Source organism: Diabrotica virgifera, chromosome 7 (genome assembly GCF_917563875.1).
Source record: "Diabrotica virgifera virgifera chromosome 7, PGI_DIABVI_V3a".
Lineage (NCBI taxonomy): Eukaryota > Metazoa > Arthropoda > Insecta > Coleoptera > Chrysomelidae > Diabrotica > Diabrotica virgifera.
Window position 1 is genome coordinate 138,477,094 of NC_065449.1, and position 23,926 is coordinate 138,501,019.

Genomic DNA, 23,926 nt, shown 5'->3' on the forward strand with positions numbered 1-23,926 from the left:
TTGCTTTTTAGTCATTATGGCAAAAAATATATGTTTCTTTATAAACAATACTTTTTCTCCTGTAAAAAATCACATTTCAAAAAAAATTTTATTATTAATTTTATTTATCATGGAATCCAGTCATTCCATGATTCCAGTTATAAATCCCAATTGGCTTACTGAGAAGGAACTCCAAGTATTCACTGATGCCGAATAAGGTTTATACCAAACAACTAAGTGTATTTAAAAAAAAAAATAAACAAATCCGCTGTTTTTAAGGGTATCTTCTTGTGGCGTATAAAGTACGCCACGCGTGTAGTTACAGTCCCTGGGCCATATTATTATGACCACCTATGAATTTTTACAAAAATCAACTATTCCACTAGGTACGTTTTGTTTAAAATATGATTTTTAAATTTAATTTTGTTATGCAATGTTAATTTTATGCATTAACTAAAATATATTTAATAATAAACAGCAATAAAATATTTGAAAGTATTACATATTTATATTTTTTTAATATTTTGTTGAACTTCTGACCTTAATCAGATGAAAAATATTTGGGAGCTTTTAAAACGAGATATTTTCGATGAAAAGGTCACTAACGAAATTGTTTTGATTAAAGAACTAATATATCGTTGAAACCACAATGACAAATTTAAGCAAAAAAAATTTAACTGGATTCAAAGTATGCCAAGACGGGTACTAGCGGTAAGCAAAGTTAGAGGGGGCTCAGCAAAATATTAAAAAAATACAAATATGTGATATTTTTAAATGGTTTATTGCTGTTTATTATTAAATGTATTATATTTAATAATAAACACCAATAATACATTTAAAAATATCACATATTTTTATTTTTTCAATATTTTGTTGAGCCACCTTTAACTTTGATTACCGCTTGTATCCGTATTGGCATACTTCGAATGCAATTAATTTTTTTTGGCTTCAATTTGTCATTGTGGTTTCAATGATATGTTAGTCCTTTAATCAAAACAATTTCGTTAGTGACCTTTTCATCGGAAATTTCTCGTTTTGAAAGCTCCCAAATATTTTCCATCTGATTAAGGTCAGAAGTTCAACAAATTATTAAAAAGTATATAAACATGTAATAGTTTCAAATGTTTTATTGGTGTTTATTATTAAATATAATATAGTTAATGTATGACATTAACATTACAATATCAAAATCAAATTTAAACATCTTTTAAACAAAACGTACCTAGTGAAATAGTTGATTTTTGTAAAAATTCATAGGTGGTCATAGTAATATGGCCAGGGACTGTATGTTCTAACTTGATCAGCGGGTAGTTAAAGGTTAAACTAGGAGTAATTCAAATTTATCGCGCCATAATGCTTGTTTGTAATTGGTCTAATCTAACACAAGTTTACTCCAATATAGGGTATTCCAAGACTTTGACGTTTATCACACTGCTGGGAGTAAAACGGTAAAACATTGTATTTGTTTTTGTACCACATTGTGTTTCTTAAGATTTTTAGTTGTATTTTCCGAAATTTTGTTGTGGATTATGTGTAGTTTTTAGTTGTAGAAGTACTTGAACGACTTTATTTAGTTTTAAGCAGTTAATAAATAATAAACATTGGTTTTGTTGGTCGACAATACAAGATTAGTAACAAGCAAAAGATTTGGAAAATAAATAATACAGATTCATTTTTCCTCAAGGAGTCTGAATAAACCTTACTTACGCTTTTCCAAGCGTAAGTAACATGGGGCATATTATCGTTTTAAATTCTTCCAGTGAAAATGTTAAATTAATCTTTATACAAAACAAAATTACAAAGAAACGTAACTAAAATTATCTAAAACACATTAAGGCCATATTGATTTAATTTTGACAGCATGTTGGAATGCCCTATGAAATTTTGACCCTATTGACATTTATGAAATTTTGACATGAAATCATAGGTTAATTAAGTTATATCGGCGATTTTTTGTGTTTTCTGCATTATCCCTTTAATTTAATAGATTTTTATTCTGCTTTTATATAAAAAAACAGTTGTTGTTTTTAGAACTCTTTAGCGACGTATTAGTATAATATAATATTTACAGTCGGAAAAATGAAATTTTTTAATACTAATAAATGAACTTAAAAAAAATAACAAACGTTTGTTATAGAAAAAGACAGCAAATACAAAATAAGTGATTGATGTGATCGTTCATGGGTATTCTTTAATTTTTCCGACTGTATGTCAAAGGCCAACATGATCAATCAAAAAAAGAAGATATTTATATTCGGTGATTTTTCTATTACATTGGGTATTCTGACGTTATTTGGTGTGAATTTGTCTGTTGAGTTTACTCCGCATGGTTTAAAACAGGGTATAGCCACTAACGATCGGTTATTAGAATATCCCGGTTATAGCATTATTCTTGCATGGCACGAAATCTATTCCAATAAGCGGATTTGACAGTATTGCTATGACATGTGTCACATCCATTATTGCATGTTTATCCACGGTTCTTAGACATTACTACGGTTGCCTAAATAGACTAACCAATGAACATTAAGGGTGAGATTACGTCACGAGAGTTTACTGTCATTTGAATCGTAATACGATTTTTTTCGAATCCTGAGAAAACCAAGTATTTTAGAAAAATTTAAACGCAGGATGCAAGATTACATTATTACCGAGGGCGAAAAGCCCCTTAGAATAAACAAGCAGATTCTATTGAATGAAATATTTGACATTAAATATCACACTTCTCTTTTATCTTCAGCCCTGTAACTTATTAAAATAAACATTATAGAAGTTTTCAGGGACTTTCAGCCCTCGGTAATAATGTAGTCTTTCATTCTGAGTTTAAATTTTTCAAAAATATTTATTAGCTTTCTCAGGATTCGAAAAAAATGAATACAATTAAAACACATTCAGAATTTTGACATGCGTCAAAATTTTGCATTAACTCAATGTAAAATTCTGAACTGTTGAATTCCAGCTTCCCTAATATTATTGTACATCAAAAGACATTAGAAACTATTTGTAGAGGATTGAAATCTGTATTGGAAATAACTGTTAAAATTGGTCTACGTAATTAAACATATTCCAAAATTTTGTAAAAATGTAATACATTTTAGTTTTCAGGCCAAACTTAGGCCACACACAATGCAATAATGTTCACATTTTTGAACTGTCAATATTTTTATTTTACCATCTATTGTTTAAAAACAATACAGTTGATAAGATACCCTCAGTTGCGGAGAAAGGATTAATAATAAAGATTTTTTTATTCAGTCAATGGTGTGAGCACTGTCAATTAAAGAGTAACGTGTGGCCTTACTTTTACACGCATACCTATTGTGGCAAATGTATCATATTTTTCAAAATTTTGGAATGCATTTAAATAGTAGAACAATTTTAACTTTTGATTTTAATACAGATTTTAATTCTCTACAAGTATTCTCTCATGACTTTTGATGTAAAATAATTAGGGAAGCAGGAATTCAACAATTCAGAATTTTACATTGAGTTTCCTATGGCCCTTTTTACGATTCACCAACCGGTATAAGATAAAATGTGTACTATTTGTCTAATTATTTCATAATAACACAAATAATACACATATATACACAATAACACACGTTCAATGATCGAAAATCATTTAAAAATATGGAAATGTAAACTCTTGTGACATAAAGTCAAAAATATAAGTCTCCCCACCACCGTCGGACAAGACAACCGTAATAAAGTCTAATAACCGTGATGTTTATCCTAATATCTCAATAAATTATTTATTGATTTTAACATTAACAACAAAAATATACGTTTTTTCATATAGCCCAGTAAATGAACGTAAATTACGGCGATACCGTGTAATTTTCAGTGTAACCACCGAATTGCATGAAAATTTGGATTCAGGTTTTATTTAACCTTCGCTTCAAAGTCAGACTTGTGCCATCACCCCTTCTCGAGGGTGAGAAAACATATGTAAATATAATAAAATAAGTACGGAAATGGATTTCCGTACACTTTGGAGTTGTACAAATGGAGTTTTTTGTATACACTTTTCACAAATAACTCAAAAAGTAAGTATTTTATCAAAAAAAATATTCTTAGTAAACATGTAGCTTATAAAAAACGAAAAAAGGTGTATTCATGAAGTCTATAATAGACCCAGTAAAAGCAAAGTTGTAACTCATGACAAATACCTTCTTATATAAAAAAAAGTAAAGTTTTTTGGTAAATAACCAAGAAATGAAGCACTTTTTGGAGGAAACTCATTAAACCTTTTTTAAAGTGTTTCAAGTTTCATCAGTTCGAATTGCCTATTTTTTAAGGGTTGTAGTTGAAAGGGCTTGAACGAGTCACTAATCACGAGAGTATTTAAACTTTTAACAGACATACCTTAACCAATTTTTGTTGTACAGAAAAACAAAATAAAGCTAAAACATTTATAAAAGCAAATCCTACATTTTTTTACTGTTTGAGATTTTTCTATCATTAATACTTTTTATTATTTTGTTATTATTGTTATTTTGCAAAAGGATTTTTTTCCAATATTAAAAAAAATACTATAAAACCAAAGTTTTTCAAAAATAGGCACTTCCAACCGGTCAAACTTACAGATTGTATTATAAACAATACATACAATGTGACGAAGCCAAATTGAATCAGACATTGCAGAAGCTACTTCAAAGATCATACGATTTTAACACATCCTTCTTTATATATTTTAGAAACTGTTCCAGCAAGACCTATTCATGACTATTCCACCAGAAATTCTACCTTTGACGTCTATTTACCGACCCCGTTCTCTGAGTTAGTAAAGAAATCTATATTATATTCCACAAAAAAACTGTACAACCATCTCCCTCTACAACTTAAATCTGCAGCATCTTTCCGCAAATTCCGTAAAATGACAAAAGCCTACCTATCTGAAAGACCATATTATTCAGTAGAAGAATTTCTTAATCAATAACTAAGAAATCGGTGCCGCCCAAAATCCCGACAGCCAAAATCCCGACGGCCAAAATCCCGACGGCCAAAACACCGACACGACAGAATCCCGACATGCAGCAATCCTCGCATAAGTAAAAATTCTGACCACTACATTTTGTTTAGTAGCAAAAATTAAAAAACAGATGGCCATAAACAAAAAACAAGAACTAAATGTAATTATATGTTAAAAAGAAACTTATCAAACCTGTCGGGATTTTGGCCTGTCGGTATTCTGGCGTGTCGGGATTTTGGCCGTCGGGATTGTGGCTGTCGGGATTTTGGCTGTCGGGATTTTGGCTGTCGGGATTTTGGCTGTCGGGATTTTGGCTGTCGGGATTTTGGCTGTCGGGATTTTGGCTGTCGGATAGACCCCTAAGAAATTACAGTACCCTTACCCTTAACTTTTAAACTTATTAGTTACTAAGGTAGACTATGCAATTTGCGATTTATTTAAATTTTGCAATTGATTGTTTCTGTTTTACTTCATTATTTTTTTAAATTATATTGACGATTTATGTAATTTTAGTAAATTGTTTTGTTATTGTTTTGTTTTCATGAGTTTTTATAAGATTTGTCGATAAAATTGTACCTACAATTTTCCATGACACTAAAGCATTTCTATTTTATTCTAATAAATTCAGTATTTCGTAAACAGTCGACTTCACTGCCTCTTGGCAGTTTCAACATTTAATTTATGCAAAAATCAATGTTTATTTGTCAAATAATTTTTTTTTCTGATTTCTGACAGCAGTAAAATGTGTTTCGAATTAAATAAATTACACTCATTCTTTTTTTGTGTCAATTGATTTAATTAAAAAAAATTTTTTGGACACCCTGTACAAATAATTATGTTAATGTTTATATTACTGAATAGAGAATTGAATAACCTTTCAAATGAGCTAGCACACGACCCCTATTCTCATTAAAAAAATCATCTATTACGTCATCACGCCGAGATGGATCACGTCACTAGTATGATAAATTGGACAAAACCTTGAACTAATAATCTTGGAATGGTTTCCCTGAGAATTGGAAAATTCTAGTGCAGAAATGTAATTTTCCATCTCTGGCTGTTATAAAAAAATGATGAACTAATAGTTAATAAATGAAATATTTCTTGGTTTTTTCTTTGATAAACTTTGGTTCTTGGTAACCTTTTCATTTCTATTATTTTTATTTATGGAATAAATAGATCTTTCTAATGTCTATAATAATTATAATTTGGAAATACTATAACTATATAAATACTTACTTTAATTTTATTCACATAGGTGATAGCGTGATTGAATTCCACTGGTTGGTTTTGTGGAGTATCTGTACGTCCTTGAAGAGCATGGGTTACTGCAGCTTGAGCAGCCGATAGTGTTAATGACCCATAAGACAGAGGTGGAGCAGCATTACCACCATATGGTGGGGTGTGATGAACAATAGGTGGTTGTTGTTGTGGTTGTTGGGGAGCTTGAGGCGTAACTGGAGTCATATGCTGAGTGATAGATAGTGGTTGTCCAGAAGGGGGTTGCTGTCCAGACACATTGATAGTTCCAGAACCTTTAAGAATCATTGCAGAACGATGCTCCTGAGGTCCTGAATTTATGCTACCAGTTGGACTAGGCATACTCACTGAGACTTGAAAAGCATACCCTTGATCATTACGCTGCACTTCAATTTTATATCCCGGCGGGAGAAACGTATTAAAACCAACAATCAACTCTGGAAATCCTTTAAATAAATTCGATACTCTTGTAATAACTCCAGGCGTATCTATAGTTTGACTTTTAAATTCTTTCATAATGTCTAAAAAGTCATTATAAACTTGAGGCTTAGCACCAAACTTGAACTTTACTAAATCCAGATAGGATAAGGCATCTTCGACTTTTAACCTTTGAAAATTAGTAGTACCCGGTGATTGCTGCTGTGCTGACTCCTGCATTCCAGCGCCTGAGGGGGAACCCCCTGCTGTTCGTAGTTGTGAATGTCCACCAACTGGGATGGACATTGCTGGTGGCTTTAGGGAATGGGGAGTGGTAGCAGCAGGCAACGGGTGACCATAGCTGACAGGTGGAGTCGGTGGATACAATCCTGATTGCATGCCTTCACTTACTACTTTCACTGTACTTCCGGGAGAATTTGAATAAGACAATGGTCCTGTTACCACGTTGGGTAGCGATTGGTGATAGAGGGCTCCACCTTGGCTGATGCCACTTCCTGATAATGGAGGTTCACTACCTTCTTTCACAGTCTCATCCACACGCAAACGTTTCATTTCAAATTACATTTGGGCGGCTAAAACAGAAAAGATTTCAATGAAGTGGTGGTTCTATTTCGATATAAAATTTGTAGAAGAAACTACTGAATCCCCTTTTAATAATGGTACATAATTAAGATATTTCTTGAAGGTAAATCTTAATAGTAAACTGATGATTTTGTAATTAACTTTAATTAACTAACAAATGAGACTAGAGTCTTTGAGTTGAATATACATATTTCATAATCCAGATCATTGTTACATAAAGTAAAAAGTGTTTCATCTCTACTCTATCAAGTAATAGCTGATTTCTAATGGAATATTTTATACTAATATAATATTATTTGAGATATTATGTTAGGGGTAGTCTTTATCTTTTTGATGAAATAAAAAATACGTAACTATATTTAGAATACTTTTCATATAAAATTAGCAACAGTTCACGATACTTAAGAGCGTAGGCGCAAAATTTCGGGCCAAGGCTTTTTAAATGCATTAGTTTTTTTCGAATTTGCATAAATTTAAAGGCAGAATGAAAGATTACATTAATACTGAGGACCGAAACTCCCTGAAGACTTCCATAATGTCTATTTTAATAAGTTGCAGGGATAAAAAAAATAGAAAATTTAGTGTGATTTTTAATTTCAAATACATATCTCATTCAAAATAAACTTTTTGTTTATTCTAAGGGACTTTCGGCCCTCGGTAATAATGTAATCGTTCATTCTACAGTTAAATTTTTCAAAAATATTTATTAGTTTTCACAGGATTCGAGAAAAATGAATGCATTTAAATAACATTGGTCCGAAATTTGGCACATATGCTTGTAACTATACTAAATAGTATAAATATAATATCTACTATTTTTTAAGCATGTCCTATTTACTTCAGAACTCGGTCCTTTTTAAACATTACAGTAAGATACCATTTTATTTTTACCTTTTAGGAAGTAAATATTGTGATTTCAAAAGATGAAAAGCTTTCAAAAACAAAACAAGTACATTTAATGATAACAAATTTACAAAAACAAATAGATTTTAAGAGAATATTGTACCCGTATTTTTATGAATTCTTGAAGTTAATACACCTAAACAAATTGTAATCAATTTTCCCATATTAATAACCCGATTAATTGATTAGCAATCAACAAGAATCATAATGCACAACATAATTTAATATTACGCAGGGGCAATTAAAAAAAAGTGGATTGCATAATAACTTATTGACAAATAATGAAAAAAAAAATATAACAAAAAAATACAGTGAAAATACAAATCAACTTGTTTTCGTGTTTTTTTTTTCAAAACTCTACAAGTGACAACATTACGAATTGTATGTGCTCGCTTTGAGTGTGAGCTACCATGGTGAGATCGTCAGTGTAGTCTATGATGACGATGTGGCGCTAGCTTGGCTGGAAAAGGTTATAGATGACCTCAAACTGTTTGAGGAAGCATAACCAGACATCAAAAATTTTATGAAAACCTCCAAAAAATAAAGGAAGGATCAAAATTTGGGAATAGGTAGTTGAAATTGTCTGTTATTATATAAGAAAAAGTTTACAATTCTACATCACCTCCATTTAACAAAAATTGGGAAATACAGGGTGAAAAATATTTTCTCGGGGGTGAAAAAATATACGTTCAAAATAAGTCCGGAATTGGATAAAATGATTAATTCTAAGCAACTTTTGTTGTATAGAGTTTTTTCACTAAGTTAATACGTTTCGAGTTATTTGCGAGTGAATTAGTTCATTTTTAACAAAAAAAAAACATGTTTTTGAACCGTTTTTCGCAGATAACTCAAAAAGTAAGCATTTTAGCGAAAAAAATATTCTTAGCAAAAATATAGCTTATACAAAAATGACAAAAAATGCTGTATGCATGAAGACTCTAGACCAGAGGTTCCCAACCAGTGTGCCCTGAAGTCCCTGTAGGTGTGCCGCGAAATTCACATAACAATACATTATGATTATACTCAGTATAGAGATTACTTACCCAAGTGTGCCGTGGCTGAACAAGTTTTTAAGTTAGTGTGCTTCAAGCTAAAAAAGGTTGGGAACAGCTGCTCTAGACTCAGTAAAAGCAGAGTTTTAGCTAATGGAACGTAGTTTCTTATTCGTCAAATTCGAAATCGAATATTTCAACGTGAAAAAACCAAAAAAACGGAGCACTTTTCGAGGAAAACTCACTACGTTTTTAAAGTGATTAAAAAAATGTTATTTTTGTTTTTGAAAAAAACTACTAAGTGAGTTACGCTCAAAATATTGTTAGTCCCTTTTATTTTTTTGGTAAAAAAATCGCGAAAATCACCCCCTAATTAGCTTCCCAAATAAAATTAATCGTTACCGCTTCATAAGTTACTTTACGTATTGTTTATATTATCTATAAGTTTCATTGGTTCAAAGTGCTCATTTTTGAAAAAAAAAATCCATTTTTTTTTCAAATTAATTTAAAAACTATTAGTAATACCAAAAATCTCAAGGAGTAATAAAACGTACTTTTTGATTTTTTGTTTTCTTGTTAAACAAAAATTGGTTAATGCTGTGGCTATTCAAAATTTGCCTTAATAGGTGTGGATCCCGCGTATGAAAAAAAAGTTGATTAATAGCAAGCTGAAAATTTGTTAATAGGTTAAGGGTGTCTAGTCGGATAAACTTTGATATATGGGAACACTGAAACAGGGGCAGTTTTAATTGTGGAACAGGTTGAAAATTTGGAACGGTCAGACCACGAAAACGGCACATTTATTTTGTCCGACAGAATAGACTTAAACTCTCCGAACAGAGATTAAACTCTCATGCAAAAATCAGACTGCTATTTATCACCTGTCATAATTCCTGTCATTTGAAATATTCTACATGTTCCACTCATTAAAACGCCCATTTGCTGATAAATAGCAGTCTGATTTTTGCATGAGAGTTTAATCTCTGTTCGGAGAGTTTAAGTCTATTCTGTCGGACAAAATAAATGTGCCGTTTTCGTGGTCTGACCGTTCCAAATTTTTAACCTGTTCCACAATTAAAACTGCCCCTGTTCCAGTGTTCCCATATATCAAAGTTTATCCGACTAGACACCCTTAAGCTACTAACAAATTTTCAGCTTGCTATTAATCAACTTTTTTTTCATACGCGGGATCCAGACCTATAACTCGTGATTAGATACTCGTTCAAGCCATTTTAACTACAGCCTCAAAAATAAGCACTTTGAACCGATAAAACTTACAGATCATATAAAGAATACATCCGCAAAGTAACTTGTGAAGTGGTAATCATTAAATTTATTTGTGATGCTAATTAGAGGGTGGTTTTCGCGACTCTTTTTACCAAAAAATAAAAGGGACCAACAATATTTTGAGCGTAACTCACTTACTTTTAATGTTAGAACTTTTTTTGAAAAACAAAAATAAACCTTTTTTTTAAACACTTTAAAAAGTTGTAATGATTTTTCCCCGAAATGTGCTCCGTTTTTTGGTTATTTCACATTGAAATAATCGATTTGGAATTTGACGAAGAAGAACCTACTTTTCATTAGCTACAACTCTGCTTTTACTGAGTCTACAGACTTCACTCATACACCAATTTTTTCAATTTGTTATAAGCTATATTTTTGCTAAGAATATTTTTTTCGATAAAATACTTACTATTTGAGTCATTTGCGAAAAACCGTCCAAAAACATGTTTTATTTTGTTAAAAATGAACATATTCACTCGCAAATAACTCGAAAAGTATTGACTTAGTGAAAAAACTCTATAGAACAAAAGTTGTTTAGAATTAGTAATTTTATCCAGTTCCGACTTATTTTGAATGTATATTTTTCACCCCCGAGAGGTATTCCCCTCCATTTTTGTAAAATGGAGGGAATGTAGAATTGTAAACTTTTTCTTATATAATAGTAGACAATTTCCACTACCTATTCCCAAATTTTCATATGTACTTCCTTTATTTTTTTTGGGGTCAGATCGTTCTTTGATCGGCCTAGTAATCGGATAAGTGGTAACGGCGACAGTTCATAACAGCGACACTTCGTAACGGCGACAGTTCGTAACTATACAAATTCGTAACGGACAATTCGTAACGTCAAAATTGTATTATTCTGTTTATTTTTGTTACCGTGAAGACTAACTGTTATTACGGTTATAATTGAAACTATGTTTATCAATTTAACGAATCAGTACCGGGATAAACATACTTAACACATTTTATATTGTGTGTTTCAGAATATATTAAAAGTCTTTAAACACAAACAAATACTTAAATACTATTTTTACAAACTTTCAACACTATTTTTAAAAGTTTATCCCTCTTATTGTTCCTTAAATTTGCATATTGGGACCGTGCAAGTTCGGCAAAGCGACCCCTATTTCTTCGCTCTGTACTTTTATTCGCACTTTTAATTATATTGGCCAATTATATTAGTCCTGGTTACTGGATAATTGTCAAGGCCATAGTCCAAAAAAATAGTAAGAAGAAAAAATAAGATTCAGGTTATGTTATGAAAACGTGAACAATTGTATGTAGTAAATAAAATTAGTTATTAAAATGCAGTACTGCATTCAAAATACAATTAATTACATTTACCTTTATATAATAATTGCATATCATATCAATATTGTGGAGCAATATATAATTTTTCTGCTTCAATGACAGAAGGTATGAAATATATGTCAATTTGACAATTTCAATTGACAATATGAATTATTTAAGATAGTTGCAATATTTCTCCGCGACTCGCGCACGGTCGTTTCTCGTTTCCCTTCCAAGTACTTCCAAGTACACCGCGAATACCTAGACAAAGGAGTAATGAAGTAATTCGTGAATGAAGTAATTCAAGGACGTTACGAATTGTCCGGTTACGAACTGTCGCGTTCCGAGATGTCATGGAACCGTGAGGAAGCATCACTGGCTTTTGTCAGTCAGGATAAGCTCCTGAAGCATACCTAAACCTCTCTATGGATCTCTGAAAATGTCCCTACCACCTCCGAAGACTCAGAAAGAGTGCTACAGAGGCTAACGGCACAAAATCCACACTTGTCAGTTGCGAGACGGTGCACCTTCCCATGAAGTAAAGAGCCGATCCTAACCTGTTCATTTTCGGAATCGGAGACGAGGATATGGCTGTCCTTAAGAAAAGAGCAATGAGGCTGAGCTATGCGTTCACCTCATCATCATCATCATGGCTTTTCATTCCAGATGGAATGTTTGCCGCTCTTACTTAGAGCTCTCTGATTCGCTTATTGCAGTGAATCACTTCGCATTCCACTTGCATGTTGTCAAAGAAGTTTGTTGCATGACTTGGCTTTCATACAATTTTCTTCCACTCATTTTGGTATGTGCATTCTTCCCTCCAGTTTCTCACTTCCAGAATTTTGATATCTCTCATGACCTGGTCCTCCCATCTCTCTCCGGGTCTTCCCCTTGGTCTTTCAGCTTCTGGTTTCTATCTGGTGATCTTCTTAATTAGTAGGTCGTTTTTGCTTCTTTCTATTTGCCCCAGCCATCTCAGTCTCTGCGCTTTAATAAATCTAATCTACTGTCTTCCCCCTTCATTATGTCTCTTAGTTCATGGTTCATTGTTCTTCTCATTTCTCCGTTGTCCATTCTTTTCGGGCCCATAATCCGTCTGAGGATTTTCCTTTCGAATATTCTCAATTTTTCTTCATCTTTTTCCATGAGGCACATTTCCAAGGTATCTCCTCGGAACCAGGGACCTCAGATACACAGCAGCCGGAGACGGCCACTGAGACTGAGAAACCCATGGTCCTACAGCAGGGTGACAACCATCAGATGATGGTCCATAAACCCTGCAGAGGAAGTGCCGAAACGACTGAGACTGCCGCTACTTCTAGCGAGGATGCAATGGATGCCTAAAAGAACCGTATGGCACCTAATAAGTCATGAGCAAAGACGTCGGGAGAAAGGAAACAAAAAGTATTCAATGCAATCTCCAACACAAAATGGTGGCAACAGCGATACTCTACTGCCTCCTGGATGTAACGGAAGATGCAACAGCATTAATCCAAGAACCTTGGATAATTAAGACCAAAATAACTGGTTTTAGCAGTCTAAATAATCAAATCTCAGCTTACCAAGCAACTAACAACCAAGAACAGGCCGTTCCCACTTGTCATGTGTCAGTTCCGTATTTTAATCAGAGGTTCCAGTGGCACTGTATTTTATATGGAGCTATTCACAGTAATAAATATCTCCATATAAAACACATTGACACTGGAATCTCCGATTAAAATATGGATATGATACACGACAAGTGTGAACGGGCTGATAAGTAATGCCCATGGGGAAAAGGTAAAAATAGGTAGTTGATACTAGCATTGGTCTACCTACCCACAGATCCAGCCACCCTACCACCAACAAAGGAGATGAAAGTCTAGTAGACCATTGTCTCAGCCAGAAGGGCAGAAAGTAGAACTTTTTACATAATTTCTTTGTAAACTCTACTCAATGTTTTACTGGCTTCTGGAACAAATTGGAGCAGAGATAGGATCAGCAGTGGGGCAGCTAAAATAATGTTTGTTAAAAATATGTACCGGGTGTCTGCGGCTGGAATGAGGGGGGTTTTAGTGGGTAGGCAGTTGAGTTTTCAAGACATTCGCTCAGCTTCACAGGTGTTTGGATCAGGCAAGCGGACTAAATCCCACACACCCGGGTACCGGGCAGAACACCAAAAAAAAAATAGAACTTATTATCAGCTGCGATTCGAATTCTCATTATCTAGGCTGCGAAGCAGAGATAACAACGCTCAAACTAAATCTCTTTCAGGACGGAGGCACGGAACCTACATTTATTAATGTTCTTAGCAAACAGTCATAGATATTACGCTAGAAACAGCAGAAATATCTAATAAAATTCACAACAGGCAGGTGTCTCCGAGAACATCTTTATGTCTGATCACCGCTGGCTGACCTAACCTATACTATTAATCTAGAAAAAAAGCCTTATCAAATCTCGCGACCCTAGAACAGATGTAGAACTCTTACAACTGTCTATTAGAAGATGCTCTGTGGAATGAAAAGGCTTTAACTCTGGGAACTAATACAGAATTGGACAGGTACATAGCATCTTTCCAAAACAAAATAAGATATGCTTATAAAAAATCCTATCCGATAAGAATGGTCCATATCGTGCTTCGCCCCTTTTAAGTCTGAATGGATATTCAGTATACTCTCCAATACAGCAATAAGCATAAATGTAGAAGACATTTTGGTTAGAGGTATGTATGGTTACAAGTAGATGTCCACGGGGGTGTTCTCTAAAACATAACTCCCTGGTTTACAACACAGCAGTTTCTACACCTTATCCTATGTACACAACATAGCTGTCTTGAAAATAAGTTTTGCATGCGGTAATGTGTATGCATCTATAAATAGAAAGACAGAGATCACCAGAAAAAGAAGGATCACAGGCTTAATATCCCCAAGGATTCTAAACTGCTTTCTTAACTTTTCTGAAGAGGTGAAATACCTTAGTATTACAATTGACAGAAAATTAATATGTAACTCACACTTAGATGGTAGAGCTAAAAAAGCATATATTGACTATGAACAGTGTTGACGAACGGTTGGACGTACCTGGAGACTCCAGCTTTTAAAAAAACTAGAGTAATACTAGGCGGACACCCTAGAAATTTAAGAAATCAGGTGGGCAGGTAGTGGCAGCCTGAAAAAAGGACTAGACTTTACTATAGCGGATATACAAAGCAAACACATTTTTGTTGTGGGATTCATAACAAAAATGTGAAAGCAACAGTAATAAGAATGGATGCTGCGGGGAGGCCAAGGCCCAATTTGGGCTGTAACGCCATAGGAGAGAGAATAAATCTACATTATTTGTAAAACCAATCTTTATTTCTTCTGTCCTTGTTAAGATTTTAAAATGGCTTAAACCATTGTGTGCACAGCTTTTTTACATTTAGTCCAGTGTTAATATATGCTTAAGATTTTCTTTAGTTTTTGATAATGCTTCTTTAAAAAGTTGCCAGTAACTATCTCTGGTAGTTTCAAATTTTAGCACAATAGTATTTTATTTTGTAGATTCTGTGCGCTGGCCTTTTTGATTATTAGATATACATTCTTTAAGTTGCCATAAAAAATTGACTGAAATTGACGGTACAAATTTCGTACCGCATTTACATTGATTGTCTCTAATCCTGCCCACTTAAGGTAAAATTTGTTGTAGAATTTCTGTCCCTGAAAGATTATCCTCTATTTCTGTATTTCCTCCTCCTCCCTGCCATCCTATCTGTATGTAGATTTATTAACCAACAAAAAATGAAGCATACATGATATTCCTTCAGCACAGAGCAGGATTAGCTCTGGCAGATTATGAATATCTTCAATGAGCAGAAAAAATAATGTTTAGGTTTAGAGGTTAAAAAGAGCAATACGAAAATGTTCTAAACATTAACATAATTAACATTTGTAACAGAAAAAAATATGTCCTCACAGCCAACCTGTCCTGTTAATATACTACACAAAAACTACATGTCATTGATAATCTATGATTTTCAGTTGTTAGTAAATTGAGACAATTAGTCCAGTCCAGTCGAATACTGGAATATGGATAAGATTATCTGAATATTAGAATGTGCTAATTGCCATCATTAAAAATATATATGCTTTGGTAGCTGACTACTATGCATATTATGAAAATATAAATCCATAAAATTTGTCAAGATCTAATTATGTTTAGTTTTTTTATTTGTTTATTTATAATTTAATTATTTTGTTTATAGGTTTGTACACATTTTTCTATACAATTTTATTATGTTAAACAAAATATAAGTAATACTATAATACTTAATCTATACTGAAACAAAAATGTGGATATTTGCCCAAAGGAGTAAATATAACTCGGTGGTATTTTACAGTTTTCTTCTGAAAACCTGATAGCTTTATTTTTAGATAAAAAGGTATAATATTAATTACATAGGAGCTGCATGTTATTAACCCAGATATGCCTAAAATTTACCTTAAAATATTTTTAATACTTTTCTCTAAATTTATGCTTTGTATAAGCTAACAAAAACATACTTGTAGTTAAAACATAATATTTATTTAAAATAAGTAAAAAAACTACTGTACAAAACATGGTACTATTAAGTTTGGGTATAGTATAAAACAAAACATTTGACATTTAAGCCCAGGTTATATTTTGAACACCTTATTTATGATATTGCACAAGTCATATAGAGTTATTTTTTCCTGTGGAATCAACAAATTAGTGGTCTAGTCAATCATAGCGAATATTGATTTTTTCATTGGCAGATGGACGACCTCAAGAATAGGAAGTTGGTTTCTTATTTTGTTGCAACAAATGTTACAATGTGTCTTCTAAATTACAACTGATAAGTAAGGGCAGCTGTCACAGGTTTAAGGTACTATTCTTGTTCTCATGATCATTTTTCAGTGCGTCATTAATTATGACGTCATATACTGTATTGGCTGTGTCGAGACTTATTTCATGTAATTATTGACGAATCTGACAGATGCCACAATCGTACTTAGCCGTAGGTGAAAAGCTGGTGGAATTAGTAATTTAGTAGATTTGATTTTTACACAATATGTTAACATGTAGGTATTTTTTATAAAGGGGAATAGAATTAAAAAGTAAACAATATTGTTAATTAAATTTATAAATATGGAAACATTAAAAAATGACACAAAACTATCCATACACTGTGTTTTTATCTTCTTCTCTAGGTGCTGTCTCCGCTTCAAAAGTTAGCAATCATCAGAGAGATCTTTATTTCTGAAACAGCAGCTCTAAATAATTCATTGTTATTACATCCAAACCAGTTCCTAAGGTTCTTCAGCCATGAGTTACGTCTCCTTTCTATGGATCTTTTTCTTGCATAATGACCTGGAGTATTAGATATACATCTCTCATCACATGTCCAATATATCTCAGTTTTCTTATTTGTTAGTTCTCGTTCCTTATGCGTAAGTCTCATTACCTCCACGTTGGCTATTCTATCTACTCATGAGATATTTAGCACTCTTCGGTACATCTCAAATGTCTCTAGTCTCCTCGTCAATGACTAACTTTTAACGAACTAAATTCTAAACCAAAACACAAAATAATGCACAAAGACGTTGTGAAACACAAGTGAAGTCGAATTCGAAATTTCAAAATGACAGGTACACAAAATACTGACCTGAATAATAACCGTCACTTGACTCTTTGACACTTCTAAAAAATGGCCAAAATGGACGAAGTTTTCGTCAAATGTTCGTAATACGTGTATTTGATTGGCTAGAAAAAACGCGCATTCTAAATATCAACGAATCAAACGTAGGTTAGGAATAGACATCTTATGTATATAACCATTGTAATGCTGCATTATTTTTGTGTTTAATCACGGAGCTACCGCTTTTTCCGTCTTATCTAACTTAATGCATTAGGGAGAAATCGAAAAACTGTGACGCACTGAAAAATGATCATGAGAACAAGAATATGATTCATTTTTTAAATAGGAGTAAACTTAAATGACAGATTCACACCCAATAATGTCACTAAAAAAATAACTAGATTCATCTTCTTGTTTGGTTGATCATGTCGGTCTTCGATTGTAATCCATAAATATTATATTATACTAATATATTCTAAAAGTTTTAAAAACAACCGTTTTTTAAATAAACGCAGACAAAAACTCTGATCATTAAAGAAATATAGCAGAAAATACAAAAAAAAATCGCTGATATAACTTAATTAACCTATGACTTTTAAATGTCATTAGTGTCAAGATTTCATAAATGTCAATAGTAACAAATTTTTATTTCAATGGAGTAAACTTGCCTGTGGTTGGACCAATTATTACAAACAAGAATTACGGCGCGGTAAATTTGAATTACTCTCCTCTTATTTAAAAAATGAGATAGTACACTTTAGAAGACCAAAAATAAGCATTTTTTTTCAGAACCTTGATTAAAAATGAAGATAAAACTTTTTATATATTAATATCTAACTCTTAGAGAATACAAAAAAATGTTTTTTTATATTTATGCCTGTACACTAATATTTTAGAACGCGCCAAAGTTGAGGCCTCGAAAAAAAAGTAGTTTTGATAGCGGACAATTAATCTCAGGATTGGGATCTCTGAAACAAAAAATCGTATGGCATTTGAAAAAGGAAAGTTTCTTACATGAATACCATTAGTGAAAAAATCTAAAAAAATGGAAATTTGAAAAATTTTTGTGAGAAAATCACACTTTTCCTGGTTAAAGACTATTTTTTTATTTTTTATTTTTTGGTCAAATTGTGGTAAATTGTCACATAAGAAACCTTCCTTTTTCAAATTCTGTACAATTTTTCTGTTTCAGAGATCCCAATCCTGAGATTAAATTGTCCTCCATCGGAACTACTTTTTTTCGAGGCCTTGTTTCTTAAACATCTATACCAAATATTGATACTTCCACTTTGTTGCATTCTGACTGATTTCCATTTTGACTATAATATATCAGGCACATCTGGGTTAAAATAGTTGCATAATAGAAGCATAAATCAGAAGAATTATTATTTCAATTTTAAAAAGTAATACTTTGTCATATCAATTTACTATTTTAGTTGGGAATAAAATAAGGTATACATATAATTGTATATACAGTATTTCTCATGATCATCTTTCAGTGCGTCACAGTTTTTCGATTTCTTTCTAACGCATTAAATTGTATGTGACCGAAAAAAAGGCACGTCGGTGATTACATTTCGTCGGCGACATTTTTATAACATTTATTCTAGTTGTCGATAGATGGCGCCATAATAAAAAAATATTTTTTTTTTAATTAGATAATAATATTACAAATATAATCTGTATAATTTAAGACTATACAAATCAAAGAAAATACCATTTTATAAATGCTTGAAACACATTTGATTTGTTTTTATTCCAAATTGAAAATAAAATGTGACAACCGTCAGATTTAACTAAAATGTCATGTTAGAATAAATGTCATAAATGTGTATTATCACGGACTTACCCTTTTTCCTATCATTTGTTACGCACTGAAAAATGATCATGAAAAGGACAATACATATAATTGTATACATATAATTATATACAGGGTGTAACAAAAATACAGGTCATAAATTAAATCACATATTCTGGGACCAAAAATGGTTCGAATGAACCTAACTTAGGGGACATCCATAAACTACGTCGTTGAGAAGAGGGTGGGGGGGGGGGCTTGCTTATTTCGACGAAATACGACAGGGGGGTGGGGGGTATGAGTGCACATTCGACGTCATTTAATATATTGGTATATTTAAATTTGTCGCTATTGTCTCTATAAATATAATTTTTTACTAGCTTTTACCAGCATTAAAGTATCAGATATTCATATAAAAACGTATAGTTTTTGAAATGAAATTGAAAATAAAACAAAACGTTTACGAATAAATACACTTTTGTCAAAAATTAAAAAGAATTCTCTTACAGATACTTTTATCGCATAAATTTCATTTTTATCAGTCACAGCCTTAAAATAATATTAGGTAGCACTTTTGTACAGGACAACAAACAATAAGACATTGTTCTTTGGGTTTAAACAAGCGCTTCTATATATAGGGTGAGGCAGATAACTGGACTATTAGAAATATTTAGAAAACTAAAGGCAACAGAATCATGAAAATTGGAATGAAGGAGTTTTGAAGGGTGATCTATTTAATGAAAATATTTTCATCAATTTGCCACTTCCGGTTATACCGGAAGTTGCTTAAAACTTCGTTTTTTTTTAATGGGGCACCCTGTATATTTTTACATTTTTAGATTCTACTCGATGTCTTCTTTCTTAAAATATGTGGTTTTGTAATGTTATACAGGGTAGTTTAAAAGCTAATTACGTTTTTTTATTAATTTCGTAGCAACTTTACACTCTGTAGAATTATAGTAGTTGGATACCAAAAACTCTATTTATGTTAAAATGATTTTTAATATAGTCTACTATTGGTCTACAGGGTTGGTCGAAACTCGGAATGAGGATTTTCTGAATTTTATTAAATGGAACACCCTGTATTTTAGTATTGCAATGAAAAGACATTTTATGGTACTTTTTTATTTCTTAAGCGTTCCCTATACCGAAATGCTTTAATTTGTGCTTAATTGTTAATAGCGCCAAGAATGTTAACTAGGTAGGTATTTTGATAGCTCAACCATTATTGGCGATTTTAAAGATCAGTCAAGATTAACACGTTGGCGGACAGAACGTCTATAGACGTCTAATTTCCATTGGTGTAATGTGACACGACGTCTATAGACGACATTTTTAAAATAACGAGCTGTGACAAAAAATGTCACGTTACATCTACAGATCCATACTAAATGTTACACGATGTCCATGGTCATCGTTCACATGTTTACAAAACTGTTAAAACTTATTGTTTTCATAAACTATAAGCGCTAAAAGAAATTCAGCAATTTCCCTATTCTACTTTGCAAAATACGTATTATATATTTAGTGTCACAACACTTGCTTTATGCATTTGACGCACTGTCCGTCAAGGTGTTAATATGTATTTATTTCCGAAAAATTATTTGTGATTGAATATTTTCACGGCCAACCTAATAAAATTTCACGTATTTTTTGTTGAAATTAATATTTGGCTTGAATCACCAATAACTCACAAATTAAAGCAGTTAGGTATAGATAGATAGGGAATGTTTAAGAAATAAAAAAGTAGCATAAAATATCATTTCATTACGATAATAAAATATAGGGTGTTCTATTTAAGAAAACTCAGAAAATACTCTTTACGAGTTTCGACCAACCCTGTATAGTACAATTCAACATTTAGCTATACTAACAATTTTTAACAATAGTAGACTATATTAAAAATCATTTGAACATAGAGTTTTTGATGTCAAACTACTACAATTCTACAGGGTGTGAATATTGCTAGGAAATTAAGAAAAAAAACGAATTTATCTTTTAAACAAATAAACCTCATATTTTAAGAAAGAAGACATCCAGGAGAATCTAAAAATGTAAAGATATACAGGATGTTCCATTTAAAAAACGAAGTTATAAGCCACTTCCGGTATAACCGGTAGTAGCAAATCGATGAAAATATTTTCATTAAAGAGATCACTCTTCAAAACCCCTTCATTCCCATTTTCATGATTCTGGTTCCTTTAGTTCTCGAGATATTTCTAATAGGACTTTTATCTGCCTCACCCTGTATAGAGAACAACGTCTGGAAGCAAACAATATTAAATTGTTAATTCACTTATGTGCTGCATACTGTGTGTGAAAAAATAGTTCTAAAAGAATGAATGGAAATAAAATATTGTGTTCTATTTAGTTAGTAAGTCGTATTTATACTTAGAGAAGATTTATACGCAAAATCTTGATCCAATGCTATTTAAATGCATTCATTTTTTTCGAATACTCAGAAAACGAATAAAAATTTTTGAAAAATTGAAACGCAGATTGAGAGATGACATTATTACAGAGGGCCAAAAGTTTCTGAAAACATCTATAATGTTTATTTTATTTAATAAGTTACAGGGATAAAAAAAGAGAATATTTAGTCTGATTTTTAAGTTCAAAAATTTCATTCAAAAGAAACCTTTTGTTTATTCTAAGGGACTTTCAGCCCTCGGTAATAATGTAATCTTTCAGTCTGCCTTTATATTTTTCAAATGTATTTATTAGTTTTCTCAGGATTCCAAAAAAGAATGCATTTAAATAGCATTGGGCCAAGATTTTGCGCCTACCCCCTTAATTGTTATAGTTATGATACATTCGCAAATAAAGTTTCAAGGTTGATTAAAAAAACAGAAATAACATTGAATTTTTTTAAATCACTGAAAGGGGGGTCGTGAATCGTGAACTGCAATGACGACGTCGACATGGAGGGGGGGGGGGGTTCGTCTGTAAACGACGAATTACGACGGAGGGGGGAGGGTATTAGAAAGTTCAAATTTTTTACAACGTAGTTTATGGATGCCCCCTTACCTTAGTACAAATATGCACATAAAAAAAGTTATAGCCCTTTGAAGTTACAAAATAAAAATCGATTTTTTCGAATATATCGAAAACTATTAGAGATTTTTTATTGAAAATGGATATGTGGCATTCTTATGGCAGGAGCATCTTAAAGAAAAATTATAGTGAAATTTGTGCTTCCCATAAAAATTTTATGGGGGTTTTGTTCCCTTAAACCCCCCCAAACTTTTCTGTACGTTCCAATTAAATTATTATTGTGGTACCATTAGTTAAATTCAATATTTTTAAAACTTTTTTGGCTCTTAGTATTTTTTTGATAAGGCATTTTTTATCGAGTTGTGGCTTCTTTTTTAATATGTTTACATAAAAATCTTATGGGGGTTTTGTTCCTTTAAACCCCCCAAATGTTTGTGTACGCTTCAATTAAACTATGACTGCGATACCATTAGTTAAACAAAATGTTTTTAAAACTTTTTTGCCTCTTTGTATTTTTTCGAGAAGGCAATTTTTATCGAGATATGGCTTCTTTTTTAATAGGGTTCAAAATATACCTAAAAATGTAAATCATACATAATGGTAGGGAAGCCCAAGCGGGGATTTTTGCAGTTACTCTACCATATATTGGCTCTTAACACAGGGGAGTTCGTTAAGGGGGGCCCGAAAAAAAAAATCTATCCTTAAAAAAACTCGAAATTGTCAGATTAAGATAAGGTAAGTTAAGTACATGCAAAAGAGTGTATATTTCAAAAATCTGACGATTTAAGCCGGGCGTAAGGAAATGGGTGAGTCCCAAAATTTCACAAGAAAAAATCGAATATTTCGCGAAATGAATGACAGATCGAAAAACTAAAAAATATGTGCTCAATATTTTTTAAAAATCTATCGAATGGCACCAAACACGACCCCCCACGGAGGTGGGGTGGGGGGTTACTTTAAAATCTTAAATGAGAACCCTCATTTTTTATTACAGATTTGGATTCCTTACGTAAAAATAAGTAACTTTTATTCGAAATATTTTTTCGAATTATGGATAGATGACGTTATAATCGGAAAAAACGATTGTTGGAAATGGAAAATTAAATTAAAAAATGGCAAGCGCCCACTAAAATGGAAAACTTTACTTAACTTTTTTTGGCTTTAGGACCTACTCTTCACAACCCAATAGGTCCCCAAAGCGCTCGAGTGACTGCACATTTAGCATACTTTGCTCCCCTACCATAAATTTTCATATTATTACCAAGTCTCCATAATCGTACTTAACCATATACAAATATGTGGTGGATTTGACAAATATTCAAAATATCTCAATAAAAACTGAATTTTCGAAAAAGTACTAAGAGCCAAAAAAGTTTTAAAAATATTGTGTTTAAGTAATGGTACTACAATAATAATTTAATTGGAACGTACACAAAAGTTTGGGGGGTTTAAAGGAACTAAACCCCCATAAAATTTTTATAGGGTGTCCAAATTTCACTATAATTTTTTGTTAAGATGCTACTGTCATAAGAATGCCATATGTCCATTTTCAATAAAAAATCTTTAATAGTTTTCGATATATTGGAAAAAATCAATTTTCATTTTGTAACTTCAAAGGGTTGTAACTTTTTTATATGCACATTTGTACTAAGGTAAGTTAGGTTCAATCAAACTATTTTTGGTCCCAGAATATGCGATTAAATTTATGACCTGTATTTTCGTTACACCCTGTACATATAATTAAATTGAGGCTTATTTGTAAAATTTATGTATTTTTTGAATTAGTTTAATCTATACCTAAAATTAAA

General features: G+C 32.1%; 1 protein-coding gene across 3 annotated transcripts in view; it reads right to left on the minus strand.

Annotated features, from left to right (window-relative positions):
• The window catches only part of LOC114331034 (paired amphipathic helix protein Sin3b), a 125,151-nt gene that overhangs the window by 89,624 nt on the left and 11,601 nt on the right, over positions 1-23,926 (minus strand). For 2 of the 3 annotated variants that reach the window (XM_028280494.2, XM_028280495.2), the window contains exon 2: positions 6,191-7,221. In XM_028280494.2, coding sequence (XP_028136295.1) covers positions 6,191-7,201 — 1,011 coding nt within the window. In that variant the 5' untranslated portion in view covers positions 7,202-7,221. Of the gene's footprint in view, positions 1-6,190; positions 7,222-14,768; positions 14,789-23,926 lie in introns of those variants that run through there. The other variant, XM_028280496.2, reaches the window with a different exon arrangement.